This window comes from Carya illinoinensis, chromosome 8 (genome assembly GCF_018687715.1).
Source record: "Carya illinoinensis cultivar Pawnee chromosome 8, C.illinoinensisPawnee_v1, whole genome shotgun sequence".
NCBI lineage: Eukaryota > Viridiplantae > Streptophyta > Magnoliopsida > Fagales > Juglandaceae > Carya > Carya illinoinensis.
The window spans coordinates 7958523-7978320 of record NC_056759.1 but is presented as its reverse complement, the minus strand read 5'-3'; the positions used below and the strand labels follow the sequence as shown (position 1 = coordinate 7978320).

The 19798-nt window shown below is 33.9% G+C and overlaps 1 protein-coding gene across 1 annotated transcript; it reads left to right on the top strand.

Moving 5' to 3' along the window:
• Positions 1-10310: 10310 nt before the first annotated feature.
• Positions 10311-14784, top strand: LOC122318621 (F-box protein SKIP23-like). Its single transcript, XM_043136152.1, has 2 exons — positions 10311-11608; positions 14312-14784. Exon 1 carries the CDS (start codon positions 10421-10423, stop codon positions 11588-11590), a length of 1170 nt encoding a protein of 389 aa, XP_042992086.1. The 5' UTR covers positions 10311-10420; the 3' UTR covers positions 11591-11608; positions 14312-14784.
• Positions 14785-19798: the final 5014 nt, after the last annotated feature.

Below are 19798 nucleotides of genomic sequence, written 5' to 3'. Positions count from 1 at the left end.
GTAGGAACATGTAGCCTTGTGCACGCTGTGGGCCCAGTTATTAAGCATTAAGCTAACTGCATCGTCAAACTGATTTAACATGAGGTTGTTTGAGGGCGAGACACGAAGATGAGATTTTTTTTTTTGATAAATAGTGGATGAGATATTTTGGAGGAAAGTTAAAATGTCGGTAAAATATTATTTTTTAATATTAATATTATTTAAAAATTTAAAAATTTGAATTATTTATTATATTTTAAGTGAAAAGTTTTAAAAATTATAATTATGAGAGGAGATAAATTGAGATGAGTTGAAAACATTTTTGTATCTAAACTTTGCATATAAGAATTTGTTTGGATTCAGAAATGAGATGAGATGATGTTGAACTCAAGATTTCAAGTTTCATGTGATTATAAATCTACACATGGATTTTGATGATAACAAATGAATTCAAAGAATAAAGAAGTCTCAAGCTCAAGTTGTCTACACAATGGAGTCAAGCACATCAAGGAAACAAGCATGAGCAAGAAGGGAACAAGTTCACATTAAAATTATAGAGTAATGTTGTAAATCTCTTCAAAATTCGAAATTAGGATTAATGCTCAAAATTAATATTTTATCATAAAGCATTAAAATACATTTTCCACATGTGCATGAATATTTTTGAAAATTAAATTTGAAAATTTTGAAAGATGATTGATTGTCATCTTTTGCATGTGCATGCCTTGATTAAAGGGTTGAACTTTGAAAATATTAAAGATGATTGATTGTCATCTTTCACATGTGCATGTTTTATTTGAATATTTTCAAAAGTGATTGATGCTTTTTTAGACTTATACAAAAAGTAAAAGATTAGGTTTGAATTTTTTGAAAATGAAAGTGTGCTCATTTTGTCATATGCCAAAAGTAAAAGATTAGGTTTGATTTTTTTGAAAAAGTGAATGATGTTGTCTTTGACAATTGAGAAAGAAGAACCTTTTATTTGAATTCTTTGAAAAAGTGAATGATGTTGTCTTTGACAATTGAAAAAGAAGAATCTTTTATTTGAATTTTTTGAAAAAGTGAATGATGTTGTCTTTGACATGTGAATCTTTTTAAATTTGAATATGAAGTCTCATATGCCTATAAATAGATCATTTGAGAGCTTCACATTCACAACACCAAGAGCATACAACATTCATTCAAAGCTTTCATTCTCTCTTCTCTAAACATTGAGCCTTAATCCTTGTTCATTTTGAGAGATATAGCTTGAGCTGTATTGTTTTTATTTCACTCGTTGAGGAGTGTTTTCTGATAACCTACCCACTATCAGCTTTTGTATCAGAAAAAGGGTGTGTATAACCCTTGTGTGTGTAGAAAGTATTCTACACAGGGAATAGTTGAATCACCACGTGTAAGGTGATTGCAAGTGTAGAGGGTGTTCTACACGGATCCTTTGTAGCGGTGTTGTTCAAAGGTGTAATAGGTTTCTATCTCCACCTGAAGGAGGTTGAATAGTGAATTTGGGAATCCTCAAGGGGTAGCTTGAGGCGAGGACGTAGGCAGTGGGGCCGAACCTCGTTAACATACTGAGTTTGCTTCTCTCTTACCCTTACTCCTTATATTTATTGTTATTTCATATTTTGTTTATATTTTATATTATATATTTGATTTATAATTGTTAATTTTTTTTTAATACAACTCAATTCACCCCCCCTCTTGTGTTAGTCATCTGGGCAACAATTGGTATCAGAGCTAAGAGCTCTATTATAAGATTAACTATCTTTTGAGTTAAGATCTTATGGCTAACATTGCAGCTTCATTTGGTGAAGGTCAATCTAGTAGTCGGCCTCCACTCTTTTGTGGAGATAATTACTCATTCTGGAAAGTTAGAATGAGAATATTTCTTCAAGCTCAAGGTAGAGAAATATGGAAATGTATTGTAAATGGACCTTATATTCCAACAAAAGTGGTTGGTGGAGTAAAGGTCAAAAAGGAAGAAGAAGAGTTTGATCGTGAAGACGATAGACTTTATACTTTAAATTTAACTGCTATGAATTTATTATATAATGCTCTTAATGGAAATGAGTTTAATAGAATAATGAATTGCGCTACGGCAAAGGAAATTTGGGATAACTTGGAAGTAACTTATGAAGGAACTTCGCAAGTCAAGGAATCAAAAATTTATATTCTTACTCATGAATATGAAATGTTTAAGATGAATGATGATGAATCTATTTCTAGTATGCACACTCGTTTTACTAACATCATAAACAGCTTGACAGCTCTTGGCAAAGTTTATTCCAAGGTAGAGATAGTAAGAAAAATTCTCAACTCTTTACCAAAACGTTGGGAATCAAAAGTTACAGCGATTCTTGAAGCTAGAGACCTCAAGAAGCTCGAAGTCAATGAACTCATCGGGTCACTTATCACCCATGAGTACACATTGAAACGAGGAGAAGAAGAAGGAAAGCCAAAGAAGAGTTTAGCACTTAAAGCTGTTCCTCATGAAAGTGAAAGTGATGAAGATGAGGAAAATGACGATAAAGATGAAGAAGTTGCGATGATAACAAGAAGAATTCAGAGGTTCTTGAAGAAAAATAGAACTCCTCCGAGGAAATCTTTCAAAAAGTTTTCCAAGAAAGATTCAGGTAAAAACGACACTTTAATTTGTTATAAATGCAATAAACCTGGTCATATCAAGCCAGATTGTCCTCTGCTAAAGAAAGATCGAAACAAGGGCAAGAAAGCAATGAAAGCTACATGGGATGATGATTCAAGTAGCTCAGATAGTGAAGCAAGCAATGAAGAATCAGCAAATCTTTGTCTTATGGCTAAAGATGACATTGAGGTAACAAATCTTGATAATATTGAAAATCCTTCATATGAAGAATTGCAAAATGTTTTAGAAGAGATTTATGAGGAATTTGAAAAATTGGGTATCAAGTATACTGCTTTGAAAAAGAAAAATTCTTCTTTAACAAACGAAATTGAAATTTTAAGAAAAGAAAGTATCATTTTGAAAGATGAAAATCTTGAATTGAATAAGAAGAAAACCGATTTAGAAAATATTGTTGAAAACTTTACGAATGGAAAAAGAAATTTTGAAAAACTTCTTGGTAGTCAAAGATGTGTTTTTGACAAGGCAGGTTTGGGATATATGCCAAAACAAAAATACAAACCTTATAAAAATTTCTTTGATAATCATTCTACCTCAAAGACTAATATTCAAAATTCTTTTCATAAAAATAATTTTGTCAAAAAAGGATATTATTATAATCATTCAAGTTTTTCATATATGTCACATGCTATTTGTAATTTTTGTAATAGAAATGGTCATAATTATCATACTTGTCCTATTAGAAGAAATCATACAATGACTATTAGGGCCATATGGGTACCTAAAAATCTTGTTTCTTCTAATACTAATAAATAAAGGACCCAAAGAACTTGGGTACCAAGAAAAATCATTTTAATTGTTTTTATAGGTATGCATGAAGTCATCCACAAGCAAAAATAAGTGGTTTTTAGATAGTGGATGTTCAAGACACATGACGGGAGACAAGACTAAGTTCTTTGATCTTAGATCTAAAGAAGAAGGACACGTGACATTTGGAGACAACTCGAAAGGGAAGATCGTGGGAATAGGTAAAATTGGTAATGAATCTTCTCTCATAATTGAAGATGTTCTACTTGTTGAAGGTTTAAAACATAATCTTTTGAGCATAAGTCAATTATGTGATAAAGGATTTACAGTTACTTTTAAAATGGATAAATGCATTATTTTGAATGATCATGATTGTAATATTTGTTTTATTGCTTTTAGAAACAATAATGTTTATACAATTGATTTTGAAGAAATTACCTCACAAGATGCTATTTGCTTGTCAGCTCAAAATGAAACTAGTTGGTTATGGCATAGAAGATTAGGTCATGCCAACATGGAACTTATTTCCAAACTTTCAAAAAATGATCTTGTGAGAGGTTTACCAAAAACATATTTTCTTAAAGACAAAATTTGTGATGCATGTCAATTTGGTAAACAAACAAAAACTTCTTTTAAAACTAAGAAACATATTTCCACTACTAGACCATTGCAACTGATACACATGGATCTTTTTGGACCAAATAGAGTTGCAAGTCTAGGAGGAAAATATTATGCATTTGTTATTGTTGATGATTTCTCTAGATATACTTGGGTCATCTTTCTTGCTCATAAAGATGAGGCACATAATGCCTTTACCAAGTTATGCAAGAGAATTCAAAATGAAAATGGCTATACTATTTCAAGTATCCGAAGTGATAGGGGAAAAGAATTTGTTAATAAAAATATTGAAACATTTTGTGATGAAAACGGTTTTATTCATAATTTTTCTGCTCCTCGAACTCCTCAACAAAATGGGGTAGTAGAGAGGAAAAATAGATCTCTTCAAGAGATGGCAAGAACAATGCTCAATGAGAACAACTTGCCTAGTTATTTTTGGGCCGAAGCGGTAAGTACTGCATGTTATGTTATAAATAGAGTTATGTTAAGGTCTAAATTAGATAAAACCCCCTATGAGCTTTGGAATGAGAAAAAGCCCAACATTGGTTACTTTCATGTATTTGGATGCAAATGTTTTATTTTGAATGACAGAGATAATTTAGGCAAGTTTGATGCAAAATCTGATGAAGGTATTTTTCTCGGGTATTCTACTAATAGTAAAGCTTATAGAGTATTCAACAAAAAGACTTTAACTGTACAAGAATCTATGCATGTAGTATTTGATGAATCTAATTCTCCACTCTCCAAGAAATCTATTGATGAAGAAATAGAAGGTATAAATAACACAGAAAGTCTCAATCTCAACAAAGAGAAAGCAATAGAGGAAGTTCAACATGGAGCCATCAGGAAAGATCATCAAAATTTAATACAAGATGCAACCAAACAGTGGAAATTTGTGAAAGATCATCCAGTGGAACAAATTTTGGGAGAACCTTCACAAGGTGTAAGTACTCGATCATCTCTTAGAAATATTTGTAATCATACTGCTTTTCTATCTCAAATTGAACCCAAAAATATTGATGACGCACTTCTTGATGAATCTTGGATTCTAGCTATGCAAGAAGAGTTGAATCAATTTGAAAGAAATGATGTTTGGACACTTGTTCCTAGACCCAAAAATTATACTATTATTGGAACAAAATGGGTTTTTAGAAACAAGAAAGATGAGTCTGGAGTCATTACTAGAAATAAGGCTCGACTTGTAGCCCAAGGTTTTAATCAAGAAGAAGGAATCGATTATGATGAGACATATGCACCTGTCGCAAGATTAGAAGCTATTCGAATGCTACTTGCATATGCTTGTTATAAAGATTTCAAACTTTTTCAAATGGATGTTAAAAGTGCTTTCTTAAATGGTTTTATAAATGAAGAGGTATATGTTGAGCAACCTCCAGGTTTTGAAAATCATATTTCCCCAAATCATGTTTTCAAACTCACAAAAGCACTATATGGACTTAAACAAGCTCCTAGAGCTTGGTACGAGAGACTCAGTGGTTTCTTGATTGAAAAAGGTTTTTCAAGAGGAAAAATCGACACAACTCTTTTCATTAAATATGAAAATGATGATATTCTTTTGATTCAGATTTATGTTGATGATATAATATTCGGTGCTACTAATGAAAATATGTGTCAAGTTTTTGCTAAGACTATGCAGGAAGAATTTGAGATGAGCATGATGGGTGAACTTACATTCTTTCTCGGATTGCAAATTAAGCAAGCAAAAAGTGGGACATTCATCAATCAATCAAAATATATTAAGGAATTACTGAAGAAGTTTGGGATGGAAAATGCTAAGGAAATTGGAACACCAATGAGCCCATCAACTAAACTTGATAAAGATGAATCCGGTAAGCCAGTTGACTCGAAGATATATCGAGGTATGATTGGTAGCTTATTATATTTAACAGCCAGTAGACCAGATATTATGTTTAGTGTGTGCTTATGTGCACGTTTTCAATCATCTCCAAAAGAATCACATTTAATTGCAGTTAAGCGCATTCTTAGATATCTTAGTGGTACAATTAACCTAGGGTTATGGTACCCTAAGCACACATCTTTCGATTTAATCAGCTACACAGATGCAGATTATGCTGGCTGTAAAATAGATCGAAAAAGCACTAGTGGAGCATGCCATTTCTTAGGTCATGCATTAGTTTCCTGGTTTAGTAAAAAACAAAATTCTGTTGCACTATCTACTGCTGAGGCAGAATATGTTGCTGCGGGTAGTTGTTGTGCTCAAGTTCTCTACATGAAGCAACAACTTGAAGATTTTAAACTCATGTATAATCACATTCCAATCAAATGTGATAATACAAGTGCTATAAATCTTTCAAAGAACCCAATACAACATTCTAGAACTAAGCATATTGAAATAAGGTATCATTTTCTTCGAGATCATGTGCAAAAAGGTGATATAATGTTAGAGTTCACAAACACACACGATCAGTTAGCAGATATTTTCACAAAACCTTTACCAGAAGATAGATTATGTATGATCAGAAGAGAAATAGGTATGATGCATGCTATGAATATCTCTTAAAAGATAGACCTGAGTCAATAAAAATAGAGATAGATTTTTTTTAATACTTTTACATAAATTTGAGATTCTTAGCCTCATGTTTGAGACGCTCATTCTCTTCATACAATATCATGTCATTCTTATTCATGGGAACCGGCAAGCGGAATGAAGAATCTAATAAAGATTTCAACTGTTTATTCTTCTGCCGAATGATTCCTTCCCTTGTGTGAGACTCTTGAACAATTTGTTGAAGTACAACAATTTGTTCTTTGAGCTTTTCAACTTCGTGATTTTTGGCTTGTAGCCGCTGAGAAAAAGCCACAATAGAGGAAGAGTAGCGAGTCCCAAGACTCACCAAGTCATAAATAGCATCGGAATCTGACTTATTAGTCAGATTATTATTTTCTTGCTGCAACATGGCACCAATGGTAGCTGCAGAAAGAACAGGAGGTTGAGATGCAGAATGCCTCATGGATGGATCTAGAGAAATGTTAGAAGAATGAGCCATTGAGAAAAGAATAGAAGGCTTAAAACGAGAATGCTGAAGGAATGCAGATGAGTTATAGAGATGAGATGAAAACTTGATGCGGATTAGATGAACTTCAGGACTGATTTTATAGAGATAGCATAAAGAATAAGACAAACTATTTTCTCTTCAAATCTTATTTAGTCAAAAGAAATACAAGATATGCTGGACACACATTGTCAAAAGTTTTCTTACTAAGCCAGCGAGATTAACAGTAGATTGTCCCTATTTTTCTAGTAAACGATGAACCTCTGCTGTTATCTGCCGATGTTGACCTTGTATCTGAACCCTTTCTCGTTCCAGCTCTTCTATTCGTGGTTGCAGATCATGAGCATACCAATCTGCAAATTTTTTCAACTCTTGGTTTTCTTGCTTTAGCCTTTTATTCTCACTATCCTTATTAGCAAGCTTCTGTCGTAACTCAGATATTTGCATGTTAAGATGATCAATCTCACTCACCCTCGCCATTAACCTTCGAGACATGATCGTAACAGAGGCAGCATATTGATTACTGAGCATTCTTGATTCTGCAATAATCTCAGAATCAGCCTTACTAGAAAAACGGTTCACTGCTCCTATCATGGTATTGACGGCCTCAGGAGAGAAGATTGATGATTGATGCGTCAAGGGTTCCTGATTCAAGTCTGGAACATTAGTGGAAGAGAATTGCTCAGCCATTCTATCGTTGTGGAAAAACAGAACTCAGGTCAAGAAGTGATTATTTTTTTGGCATCCGATAGATGAAAATGATCATTTTTTTATAGAAACTCGGAGCCTTCAATCCCGTTTGTCAACAACATCAGGCGATTGTTTAAATCTTCAGCCGTATTAAATTCATAGAGTTAGGCCTCGAGGCTTTGCAGCACTTGTCGGGTCACGGACGGCTCCATTTTTCAACTATCTACAGTGACTATTAAACGCATCGTTTTCTTCAGTCCATTTTCTTGTTGCGGATCCTTTTTAATGATGCCAAAAGGGGGAGAAGTGTTAGACTAGAACATTAACATTGTTTAAATTGCTAAACTTGTTATATATGCTTGGAATTATATTTATACTTTTGCTTGAAAAACTAACGCATATTTTCAGGGGGAGCTTAAGTATTAATATAGGTTTCAAGTTCTATCAAATATTTGTCATCATCAAAAAGGGGGAGATTGTTGAACTCAAGATTTCAAGTTTCATGTGATTATAAATCTACACATGGATTTTGATGATAACAAATGAATTCAAAGAATAAAGAAGTCTCAAGCTCAAGTTGTCTACACAATGGAGTCAAGCACATCAAGGAAACAAGCATGAGCAAGAAGGGAACAAGTTCACATTAAAATTATAGAGTAATGTTGTAAATCTCTTCAAAATTCGAAATTAGGATTAATGCTCAAAATTAATATTTTATCATAAAGCATTAAAATACATTTTCCACATGTGCATGAATATTTTTGAAAATTAAATTTGAAAATTTTGAAAGATGATTGATTGTCATCTTTTGCATGTGCATGCCTTGATTAAAGGGTTGAACTTTGAAAATATTAAAGATGATTGATTGTCATCTTTCACATGTGCATGTTTTATTTGAATATTTTCAAAAGTGATTGATGCTTTTTTAGACTTATACAAAAAGTAAAAGATTAGGTTTGAATTTTTTGAAAATGAAAGTGTGCTCATTTTGTCATATGCCAAAAGTAAAAGATTAGGTTTGATTTTTTTGAAAAAGTGAATGATGTTGTCTTTGACAATTGAGAAAGAAGAACCTTTTATTTGAATTCTTTGAAAAAGTGAATGATGTTGTCTTTGACAATTGAAAAAGAAGAACCTTTTATTTGAATTTTTTGAAAAAGTGAATGATGTTGTCTTTGACATGTGAATCTTTTTAAATTTGAATATGAAGTCTCATATGCCTATAAATAGATCATTTGAGAGCTTCACATTCACAACACCAAGAGCATACAACATTCATTCAAAGCTTTCATTCTCTCTTCTCTAAACATTGAGCCTTAATCCTTGTTCATTTTGAGAGATATAGCTTGAGCTGTATTGTTTTTATTTCACTCGTTGAGGAGTGTTTTCTGATAACCTACCCACTATCAGCTTTTGTATCAGAAAAAGGGTGTGTATAACCCTTGTGTGTGTAGAAAGTATTCTACACAGGGAATAGTTGAATCACCACGTGTAAGGTGATTGCAAGTGTAGAGGGTGTTCTACACGGATCCTTTGTAGCGGTGTTGTTCAAAGGTGTAATAGGTTTCTATCTCCACCTGAAGGAGGTTGAATAGTGAATTTGGGAATCCTCAAGGGGTAGCTTGAGGCGAGGACGTAGGCAGTGGGGCCGAACCTCGTTAACATACTGAGTTTGCTTCTCTCTTACCCTTACTCCTTATATTTATTGTTATTTCATATTTTGTTTATATTTTATATTATATATTTGATTTATAATTGTTAATTTTTTTTAATACAACTCAATTCACCCCCCCTCTTGTGTTAGTCATCTGGGCAACAGATGAGATAATTTTAAATAAAAAATAAAAAGTATAATATTATAATATTAATTTTTAATATTATTATTATTTTGAGATTTAAAAAAATTAAATTAAAATTTTAAAAAATTAATTTTTTATTATATTTTATATAAAAATTTATAATAATAGAATAAAATGAGATAAAATACTTTACCAATTCCAACTATTCCTAATCTAACGTTCTAATAGCTCGCAATTTTCTCATAATTTTTGACCAAAAATTAATAGCAGATATTAATTTTACGGAAATTAAAAATTTAGACATAAGTTATTGAAATGAATACCAATTTTACATTTAAGCAAGAAATTTAAGACGCAAGAGTAAATCTTGAAAAAAATATGAAACTCACAAATCAAATACATATCTGTAAACAGATTTATTGTATTGACGTTATTTTTATGATACCTTTTGAAAATATATCAAATTATATTAATATAATTTAATTTATAAACTTAATTATAAAATCTCTTTATATAATATTTTAAATCTATTTTATAATAAAAATATTAATTTATAAATTTATTTTCATAATATATTTGTGCAGTTAACATGTCTTTTTATATAGAATAATTTTATTTATTAATTTCACATGTTCTATTTCTTTAATTTGTTTTATTTTTTAATAATAAATATGTGATGTATGAGTGATAAATAAAATAATTTAATAAAAATAAAATATTAAATATTATCACGTGAAATGATGGATATCATTCTCTAATTATTTATTTATTCATTTTTTTAACACATTTACTTGACAGAAGTGTGGCCCTCAATCTCAAATGCGACAGAGAGGTCACCAGGGGGGATCGAAGGGCTATGAACCTATGGTTCCTGAAAAACAGTAAATCCATAGAAAATGGCCGTCGACTGGACCCAACTTCCCGGAGAACTCCTGGAATCAATCTCCAACAACCTCACCATTTATGCCGATTACCTTCGATTTCGATCCGTTTGTCACTGTTGGCGATCCTCCGTCCCAAAGACCCCACGCCACCTCCCTCCCCAACTCCCCTGGCTCATGCTTCCTCATAACCGATCCCAATCTCAATCCCATCGCGCCTTCTTTGACGTCTCCGCCCAAAAAACCCGCCTCCTCAAGTATCCAGAGTCCTCCCACCGAAAGCGTTGTTGTGGCTCCTCCCATGGTTGGCTCGTGATCATGGACGAAACCCCAGCCATCCTTCTCATAAACCCTCTCACCAGAGCCAAGGTTCAACTCCCCCCGCTCTCCACCTTCCCGATCGTCCTCGGCTTCAATTACTCTGAAATCGGTAAAGAGTACGCGCTCACAACCCCGTCCGGTGACATCTACAGGTGTAGTTTGAGGGAAATGCGCGACTCTTTTATCAAGAAAGTCATTCTCTCCGTGAGCCCGGCGGGTGATAACAACTTTATTGCACTGGCGATACTCAACCTCACGGGGGACTTAGCATTCTGTAAGAACGGCGACCAATCCTGGACTTTCATTCATGACGCGAAGTATTTCTCCGAGGACGTTATATATCACAAAGAGCTATTCTACGCTGTGGACAAGAACGGCGCCATAGCGGTTTGCGATGTCAGCGGCGCGTCGCCGAGGGTTTCGATCATCGAAACGCCGAGTCAATTCGGGGGGGACATACAGTATCTGGTGAATTCAGAGGACGACGATGAGTTGTTACTGGTCACCCGGTATCTGGATCTCGTATACGTTGACCTATTCTTCAAAACGGTCAAATTTGAGGTTTTCAGAATCAATTGGAACGGGCCGTTGTGGGAGAGGGTCACCAGCTTAGGTGACCGGACGTTGTTTGTGGGGGGAAATTCATCATTGTCCTTGTCGACGTCTGATTTTCCGGCATGTTCAGGGAACTGTATCTATTTCACCGATGATTATTGCGAATTCAATGAGGAATTCGCCTTTGGAGATTATGATTTAGGCATCTTCAAGTTATGTGATGGAAGCATTGAACCTTTACCCTGTTATCGGCGAAGTTCGCACTCTCAGATACACGGGCCTCCAATTTGGGTAACGCCAAATCCATGATAATAATGCGTTTTGATCGTAAGTACTTCCAAGGACTCATTTGTCGTTTATAGAATTACTTTTTCCATGTATCTTGTGTGTGAATTACTCCTTTGTTGTATTGCGTATGAAATCTCACGAAGTGGTGAATTTAGCATCCTTTCCTAATTGGATGAGATTTATATGAAAAAGTATTGGCATCAGTCCCTGTTTGGGATCAGCCCCTGCACACCTTAGGTGTCATAGAGTAAAATGACCAAAAACACCCCACAACAAAACCTCTCCCTCTCTCTATCCCGTGTGTCGCCCAAGCCCCCCCGCCCCCGCCCCTCCTCTACCCCCACCACCCGGCGTTGGCATCCTCTCCCCCACCCCCATTCGGCATCGGCATCCTCTCCCCCACCCCCACCCGGCGTCCATCTAGGCCAAATGAGAGATGCGATAGAGAGACCCATTTCGGGTTGTGAGATGCGATGGAGAGGGAGGAGAGGGTTGTCGTGAATTGGGTTTGACAGTGGGGGTTGCTGGGAGGTCGTGGGGCTCGGTGGTGGTGGCTGGGCTGGCATATGACAGCGGTGGCATTGTGGCTAAGTTCATGTAAGACCCATTTCGGGAGAGGAGAGGGGGGCTGCGCGAGGGGGCTGCCGTGGACGCTCGAAGGTGACTAGAGGGTCGCCGGTGTGAGGGAGAGCCGGTGAGGTGGTCGGTGGCGCTGCTGGGTGGCCGACAGTGGCGGACAGAGGCTGAACGCGATGCGGATTGCTTGGCTGGGCTCGATGGTGGTGGTTGGGAGGGAGGAGTATCCGGTTGGGGGCTACCGTGGAGGTTTGATGTTGGCCGGCGTGAGGGGGAGCTGATGGTGGTGGCCGGTGACTGCAGGTGGCGCACGGCGGAGCTGGGTGAGTTGAGAGAGGGAATTGGGTAGGGGGGAGGGGATGCACGTCGGTCTTGTTTAAAAAAAAAAAAAAAAAAGAAACAAATTTACACGTAAGGTGTGCTACGGATCAGCTGTGAACAGTGGCTTATCCGTAGCAAACCTCGATTTATATATGAGAAAACCTTCAAACAGGTAGGTGTGTTATATTTTACTTTACACCACCCAATAGATTTTCAATACATATGAGACTCATGTTTCTTTTGGTGTCTATGAGCTTATTGAATTCCACCTCTCCTCTTTCTCTCTTCTCTCCCCCGCACACTCTATTCTTTCTCCTTTTCCATTTCTCCTCTCTCTCCAGCGCCATCTCCTCTTTTTCCTCTCTCATTTTCCCTTTCTCTCTTCTCTACCCTGCAGCTCTCTTGTTTAATTTTTGAATATCTTTTGTAATATGGCTATATATGTTGATTTGTAAGGGGATTGATGAACCACACCTTAAGCAATGGGTAATATAAGAGTATGTATTTTTTTGGCGCTGGATTTTTGCAATGGCAGAATTATTTTTGCAGCAAAACACTTGATCATAGCATAGCTCGCTGCAAACTATATTTAATTTTTTTGCTAGCTTCCTTTTTTTTTTTTTGGTTGCAATGGCAAAAATTTTTTGCTGCAAAATTAGTGTTTTTTTTTTTTTTGGGCACTGGGTTGTATTTTTTTTAGTCTGGGAACAGGTGGGAGAGAACATGGTTTTCATAAACCTTGAAAACTTTACCGCAAAGGAGGGGGCTTCGAAGGGGAGAGAGGAGCGTATTTTAGGGGGGGGGAGAGAGAGAGAGAGAGATCGGGTTGGGTGTGAAACATGATATTTTACATGTGAGTTACACTTGCTGATGGAAAGAGATTCTCTACATAGAGTTCTTCTGAAGGGGAGAGAGAGCAGAGCATGGCAAAGAAGAACTTCTTTTGGTCCAATGAAGAGAGAGAGAGAGAGAGAGAGAGAGAGAGAGAGAGAGAGAGAGAGAGAGAGAGAGAGAGAGAGAGAGAGATGGATGTTTGAAGGAGAGAGAGCGCGTATTCATGGCTTGTTTCATAGTATCCCCGTAAATAGGAATAGATTCTCTACGTGTGAGTTTATTGTTTAATTTGTTATAGTCTATACATGTCAACTCTTTATTTGTAGGTGTAAAACAAGATACTACACCCATCCGGTTGGGAGCTTCTCTCTTTATATATTGGATTTGTGAATTATGGTGAATTATTCAGATGAGAGGCACTCAAATGCATGCTGAGATGTTATAGAAGAGCCTTTTCCTTTAGCCCTGGCATGGTTAATTTACTTGTTAGTTGGTAAAATACTGAAAAATAAAGGAGCACTAGGTGCTTGATGAGAAGTCTATACTAATACACAGACTCAAGAGTGCTTTCAGAGTACTCGTCTTTTTCATTACATTTTTGAATTTATTACAGTGTGCTATTTATAGACAATGTTCATGACGAAAATTTGATGGCCCTTTAAGAAGGGTACGAGCTGGGCTTTCCAGAGCAAAAAATTGTCGATGGTGAGTTTGATGTTAAATGGAATTTGTGGAGGAATAGATGATGGAAGGAGTATTGGGTGGATTATAAGGTTTGACTGTGGCAGCCATGGAAAAATCAAGAAGACGTTAGTCTCTGGCTCTTCATACCATGCTAAAATACTGAAAAATAAAAGGAGCACTAGGTGCTTGATGAGAAGTCTAAACGAATACACAGACTGTGCCTTCGGAATACTCATATTTTTCATTACATTTTTTAATGTATTAGTGTGCTATTTATAGACAATGTTCATGACAGATTTGATTCTTTCTCCACTCATATTGTGACAGGTGTCCTATTGCTTAGTACATTTTAGTACGTTCTGTTACAGCCTGAATTCTAGAATATTCCTTTTGCAATGCCTTTTGTGTGCTGTGCATATCAGCCTCGTTGCCCTGCTCTGCCATTGTGGAATGTGCCGTCAAGTGAATGGGAGAGCCTTGTGCTGCTGCAGAGGAGTGGGCTGCTGAGTGAGGTGCCTCAATATTAGCAGACTTGACAAACACGCTAGAAAAATGAAAAACAAAAGGGGATTCTGCTCCAGTCTTTCCCAAATGATGTCAAATGTCATTTTCCGATGGAAAAACAATACCGATAGTGAATTCAAAAAGTCAGATAGCTTTTACCAAATTGATTTTGTATGAAGTGAATAGATGAAGCATTTTGGATCGATGCTTCAGAGGAACCACAAGCCTGAGGGAGTATGGTTTTTATTTTAAGAATTCATTAATGAAGTTCTGGTTCTTTAACCAAATTTGATTGAGGAGTTTTGTTGGGTTTCTTTATTGATGGGATCCTTATTCGATCTTACAATCCCTTTGTTGTTTTGATGTGAAAGCGAGAAACAACCATTATTATTGTGACGTCTCCAAATTTCGTTTGGGATTGAACGGACATTTGAAACGTCGAGACATGCAACACAAGGTTACATGTCCCCGTTCATGACATATAAGATGCAATATTCTTAACATGCATCTAACAATATGCAATATTCGCAGCGGATAAATTTTTTCTTTAGCAATACTATGCACCAAATTGAAAATATCTCAAATGTTTAAAACATACTTCATACATAAAAATTCATTGAACAACTAAGATCACAACACTAGTACAAAATGGTTATGATCTAAAAAGTACTAGAGATGTAACTCAATCGTACAAGTAGTAATTTACGTTAATTACTATATTAACATTGATGTCGCACCGTCGCTTAGTCAACTGTGTCTAGTTGATCAGCTCCTGATTCTCTTTCAGGTCCTGTAACAAGATCTACCATTCGGGGGGAATGGTAGTTGGGACTACCAAAGTGAGATTTGATTACAAATCTCAGTAAGTTAACAAAAAACTTCCACACAAACTAATGATGCATGGATGACAGTAAAAGCATAAATGCATAATCAAATTCATAAGTAATTAAAGCATAACTTGGCGTACAACATAGCATAATTGACATAACTTAAATTGAAACATGAACTGAACTTGACTTGACATGAACTTGATCTGAAACTTGACTTAGCATGAATTTGCTTTGAAACTTGAATTAACATAAAAAATACATACTCCACAGTTGTTGTGGCCCCATGTATTCTACACAAATTTGACTTAACATGAAAAATACATACTCCACAGTTGTTGTGGCCCCATGTATTCTACGTGTAAATACATACTCCACAGTTGTTGCGGCCCCATGTATTTTACGGAAACTTAATCTTTAACTGCTTAAATACATACTCCACAATTGTTGTGGCCCCATGTATTCTACGTGTAAATACATACTCCACAGTTGTTGCGGCCCCATGTATTTTACGGAAACTTAATCTTTAACTGCTTAAATACATACTCCACAATTGTTGTGGCCCCATGTATTCTACGTGTCACAATTACTGTGTTTCACGTAGTGTATGCATCACAATTGCTGTGACCCCATACATAAGTAATCAAGATGAAACGTGACTGGAATACGAAAGGACTGAAGCCCTGACGTAACATAACGTGACTTGAACATAATTTGAAATACATGACCAACTTGAGATAGAAATATTTCGTAACATGGCATAACATATAATAGACAACATATTTAACATGACATACTTGCAACAATGAATATTACATGACTTGACATACATGTAATAGATGTCATACTTAGCATGATGTACTTGTAATGTATAGTAATACATGACAGAATATATTATGTAACAGATAAAAACTGATGACAGAATAAATTCTGTATAACAAACAATTACGTGATGACTTGGCATGACATGACATATATTATAACACACATACATACATTGTAGTTCCTTTACTTAGCACACATACACAGTAGACTGCTAGTAAGTTAAAAGTTAACTTACCTCGATCTCCGCGTTTCTTATAAAACCTTAAGCTCGATCAAGAGAAACTGTAATTAGTGATTCTAAAAGTTAGCATTAAATCACTAATAAATTAAAATATAAAAAATACTAACTTAAAGAGTAAAATTTTCATTTTACTTTCTGCATGTAGGAAAATGACCGTTTTATCCATAACTTAAGGATTTTGCATACTAACTCCAGATGTCACCAAAATTTACATACCTCATGTAAATTTTATCCTCAATTCAAATATCAATTTAGAAAAATTTAAAACTAATCACAACTATTAAAATTCCATAGGGCCAAAATTCTCATATGTTATTTCCATTGATTTTTGTTTTCTAACTTGTTTTGATCAACCTTTTGATCTATGACTTATAAATATGTGATCTTCAAAACAAACCATCACATGGTTTAAAAAGATGTCCTAAAACATATATAAGCTTCTAATTCAAGATCACATGGTTAGAAATTAACCAAAACATAAATTTAACCAAGAACATCCACACTTTGGCTTATCTGAATATCTCTTTGTATAAAATTTCATATCTTTGAAACTAATATCAAATATTTTCAAAATAATAATATAACATGTATATAAGATGCTTAGGATCTTCCAATAAAATTATCAAAGTCATTAGAATAGGTTTAAACCACCAAAGAGTTAAACTTTCTCAAAACAGAAACTGTTTTTTTCTTCTTCCAGTTTCTAAGTTTCTAAATTTAAGAAAATATTTCATCAAAACCTTTAATCATGCAAAAATCCTCAACCAATAGTCATATATACATGTTAACAATACTTCATAAAAATTTCAGACCAATATCTATCCATTAGCTTGGTCAAAAACTCCAAACTATAACATATTCTCCAGTTTATCTTCCAGAATGACCTTTCTATAGTTTATATAATATTTAACTGACCAAATGATTTTCAAATGGGGCAAATAAGATATCCATGTAAACTAGACTAAAAAAGGAACAACTTATATGAAGGAGACTTTATGATAAAACACTTACAAAAGCTTCGAAATGGGCGTGCAAAAGAACTCCTAAAAGCTGTCCGAGAGAAAGTATTTGATATTCTTTTAAAGGAACGTGTAAATGAAGATAAGTTTGTAGGTGATGGCTGGAGCTACTTATGGACGAGATAAGGAAGATGATAAGGCTGGAGTTGAGATTTGAGTGTAGTTTTCTCCTACCCAAAATATCTATAAAAGATTATCTCATAATATTCTATCCAATAATATCTACAAAAAATCAACTTAAGATATTTTTATCTAATAATATCTATAAAAATCAACTCAAAATATTTTTACCCAATAATATTCACGAAAATTACCTCAAGATATTTCTTTTTATCCAATAATATTTACAGTTTTGAATAGACGTTTTGTCCGAAAATATGAAAAAATGTTATTGCGCCATAAGACTTTAAATAACCCTCCGAGTCTAATGGCACAAACCATAATACATTTTGACACTTCTAACTATCTCCAATAATAAAAAACACACTTCTGATACCATAGTAAATAATAACACTAACTATGTAGTTAGACAAAAACCTATACGATTAATGGATTCGTGAAAACTTATGGGGTTTTCACGAGGTTCCTAAAGTTAATAGAAATTTCACAATTGAATTTCTAACGGGCTGTTACAACTATCACTCCGAAGAACCATCACTCTTGAGAGAGTAATGTTATATATTACATTTTTATTTTACTATATAAGATGTGGCACGCTTATTATTAATAGATGATAAAAAAATCATTTAATACAAGATTATTTGATGAATGTGTCACATCTTACATAGTGAGATGAAAATAAAATGATAGTGGTGTACAAAATTTCCCTTGTCTTATGAACCAGTTACTTACCTTCTTTCAAGTCTAAGATCTCTCTAATACATTCTCCAATTAGCTTCATTTGAATAGTAAAATGATTTCAGATATTCTATAAATAGTAATTAAAAAATAATGAAAAAGTATTGTATAGTAGCGAATAGTAGTACAAAATAATAATAAAAATATAAAAAATAATAATAAAATAATAAATAACAGTGACCATCCAAATCAACCCTTTGTTTTGGTTCCTTTCGCTGTCTCTGCGTTTCCCCCGTCTTGGCTACCCATATTAGCGTAATTTTAATTGGGAGTCTCAGACCATTCGAACAAGGTCTAATGCCATGCAGGCCCATGCCTTTTTGAGTGCAATACACCAAGAATTCGTCATTCGAGCATTTAACGGAGTTGTTTATTAAAAGTGAAATGGCATTTTCTATAGAGAAAATAAGTTTTGTCTTCTCAAATAATTTAGTGTGGATGAGTGGGAGGATGATAACCAAAGTTATAAAAATAAAACTAGGAGAAAGTGAACAGAATACGTGATCGATTCATTGGTTGAAGAAACCGATTTATAAATAAATAAATTAGCATTTGATAGAATATTGCTATTAAAATTCTTATGCCCGGTTTAGATGTCCATATGAGATACAAATTATCTGTCTATCGAAACGGTAGAAAACAAAATTTTATCTCATCTCTAATTTTTTAACTATTGCTACAGTAATGCTATAGTTGATCTACTACAAAGTTTTATCTACCTCTATGATACTGCTACAGTAACACTAGCTACCGCATTTTTAATATATATAATTATCTATGAGAAATTTTTATTTTATTTAATATATAATTAGAAAAATATATTTCGAATTTCATAAAATATAGTATAATAAATAGGTTATAATATAATAATATAAAAATATAACTTAGAAAAGTTAAAATATTTATGAGTTTTTAATTTAATAATAGATATTACTTACTTTTAATATATTCATAATATTTTTCATTCAATAATTAAAAATATTTTTCAAGAATTAGTGGGACATATCATTTTATTAAATATTCAAAAAATTAAATCATCTCATTTGATTTCATTATTTAAATACATATTTTTTTTTATAAACTATCTCAACCCTTTTTAATTCAAAAATTATATTCTTATTCAAAATATCTATTTTTATCGACTTATATGAGGAGAAAAATTTTATTAATAAGTTTCATACACTACATATCACTTTTTTTATTATTTTTTAATTTATTTTTATCAAATGTATGGTATATGGATGATTTGTAAAAGAATTTAATTATTTTAAGAACAATAAAACTTAAAAAAATTAAAAAAATTTAAAAATAAAAAATTATATAATGTATAGTGCATGAAGCTTATGAATAGCAAAACTCATACGAGTAACCGAACGGAAGGCTGGCTTCGTTTGTTTTTAGAGACGAAATAAGTTGAGATAAATTGAATAAAATATTATTAGAATATATTAATTTTGTATTGAGATTTAGAAAAGTTGAGTTGTTTATTTTATATGAAAATTTAAAAAACTTAAAATAATTAAGATGAAATAAAATAAAA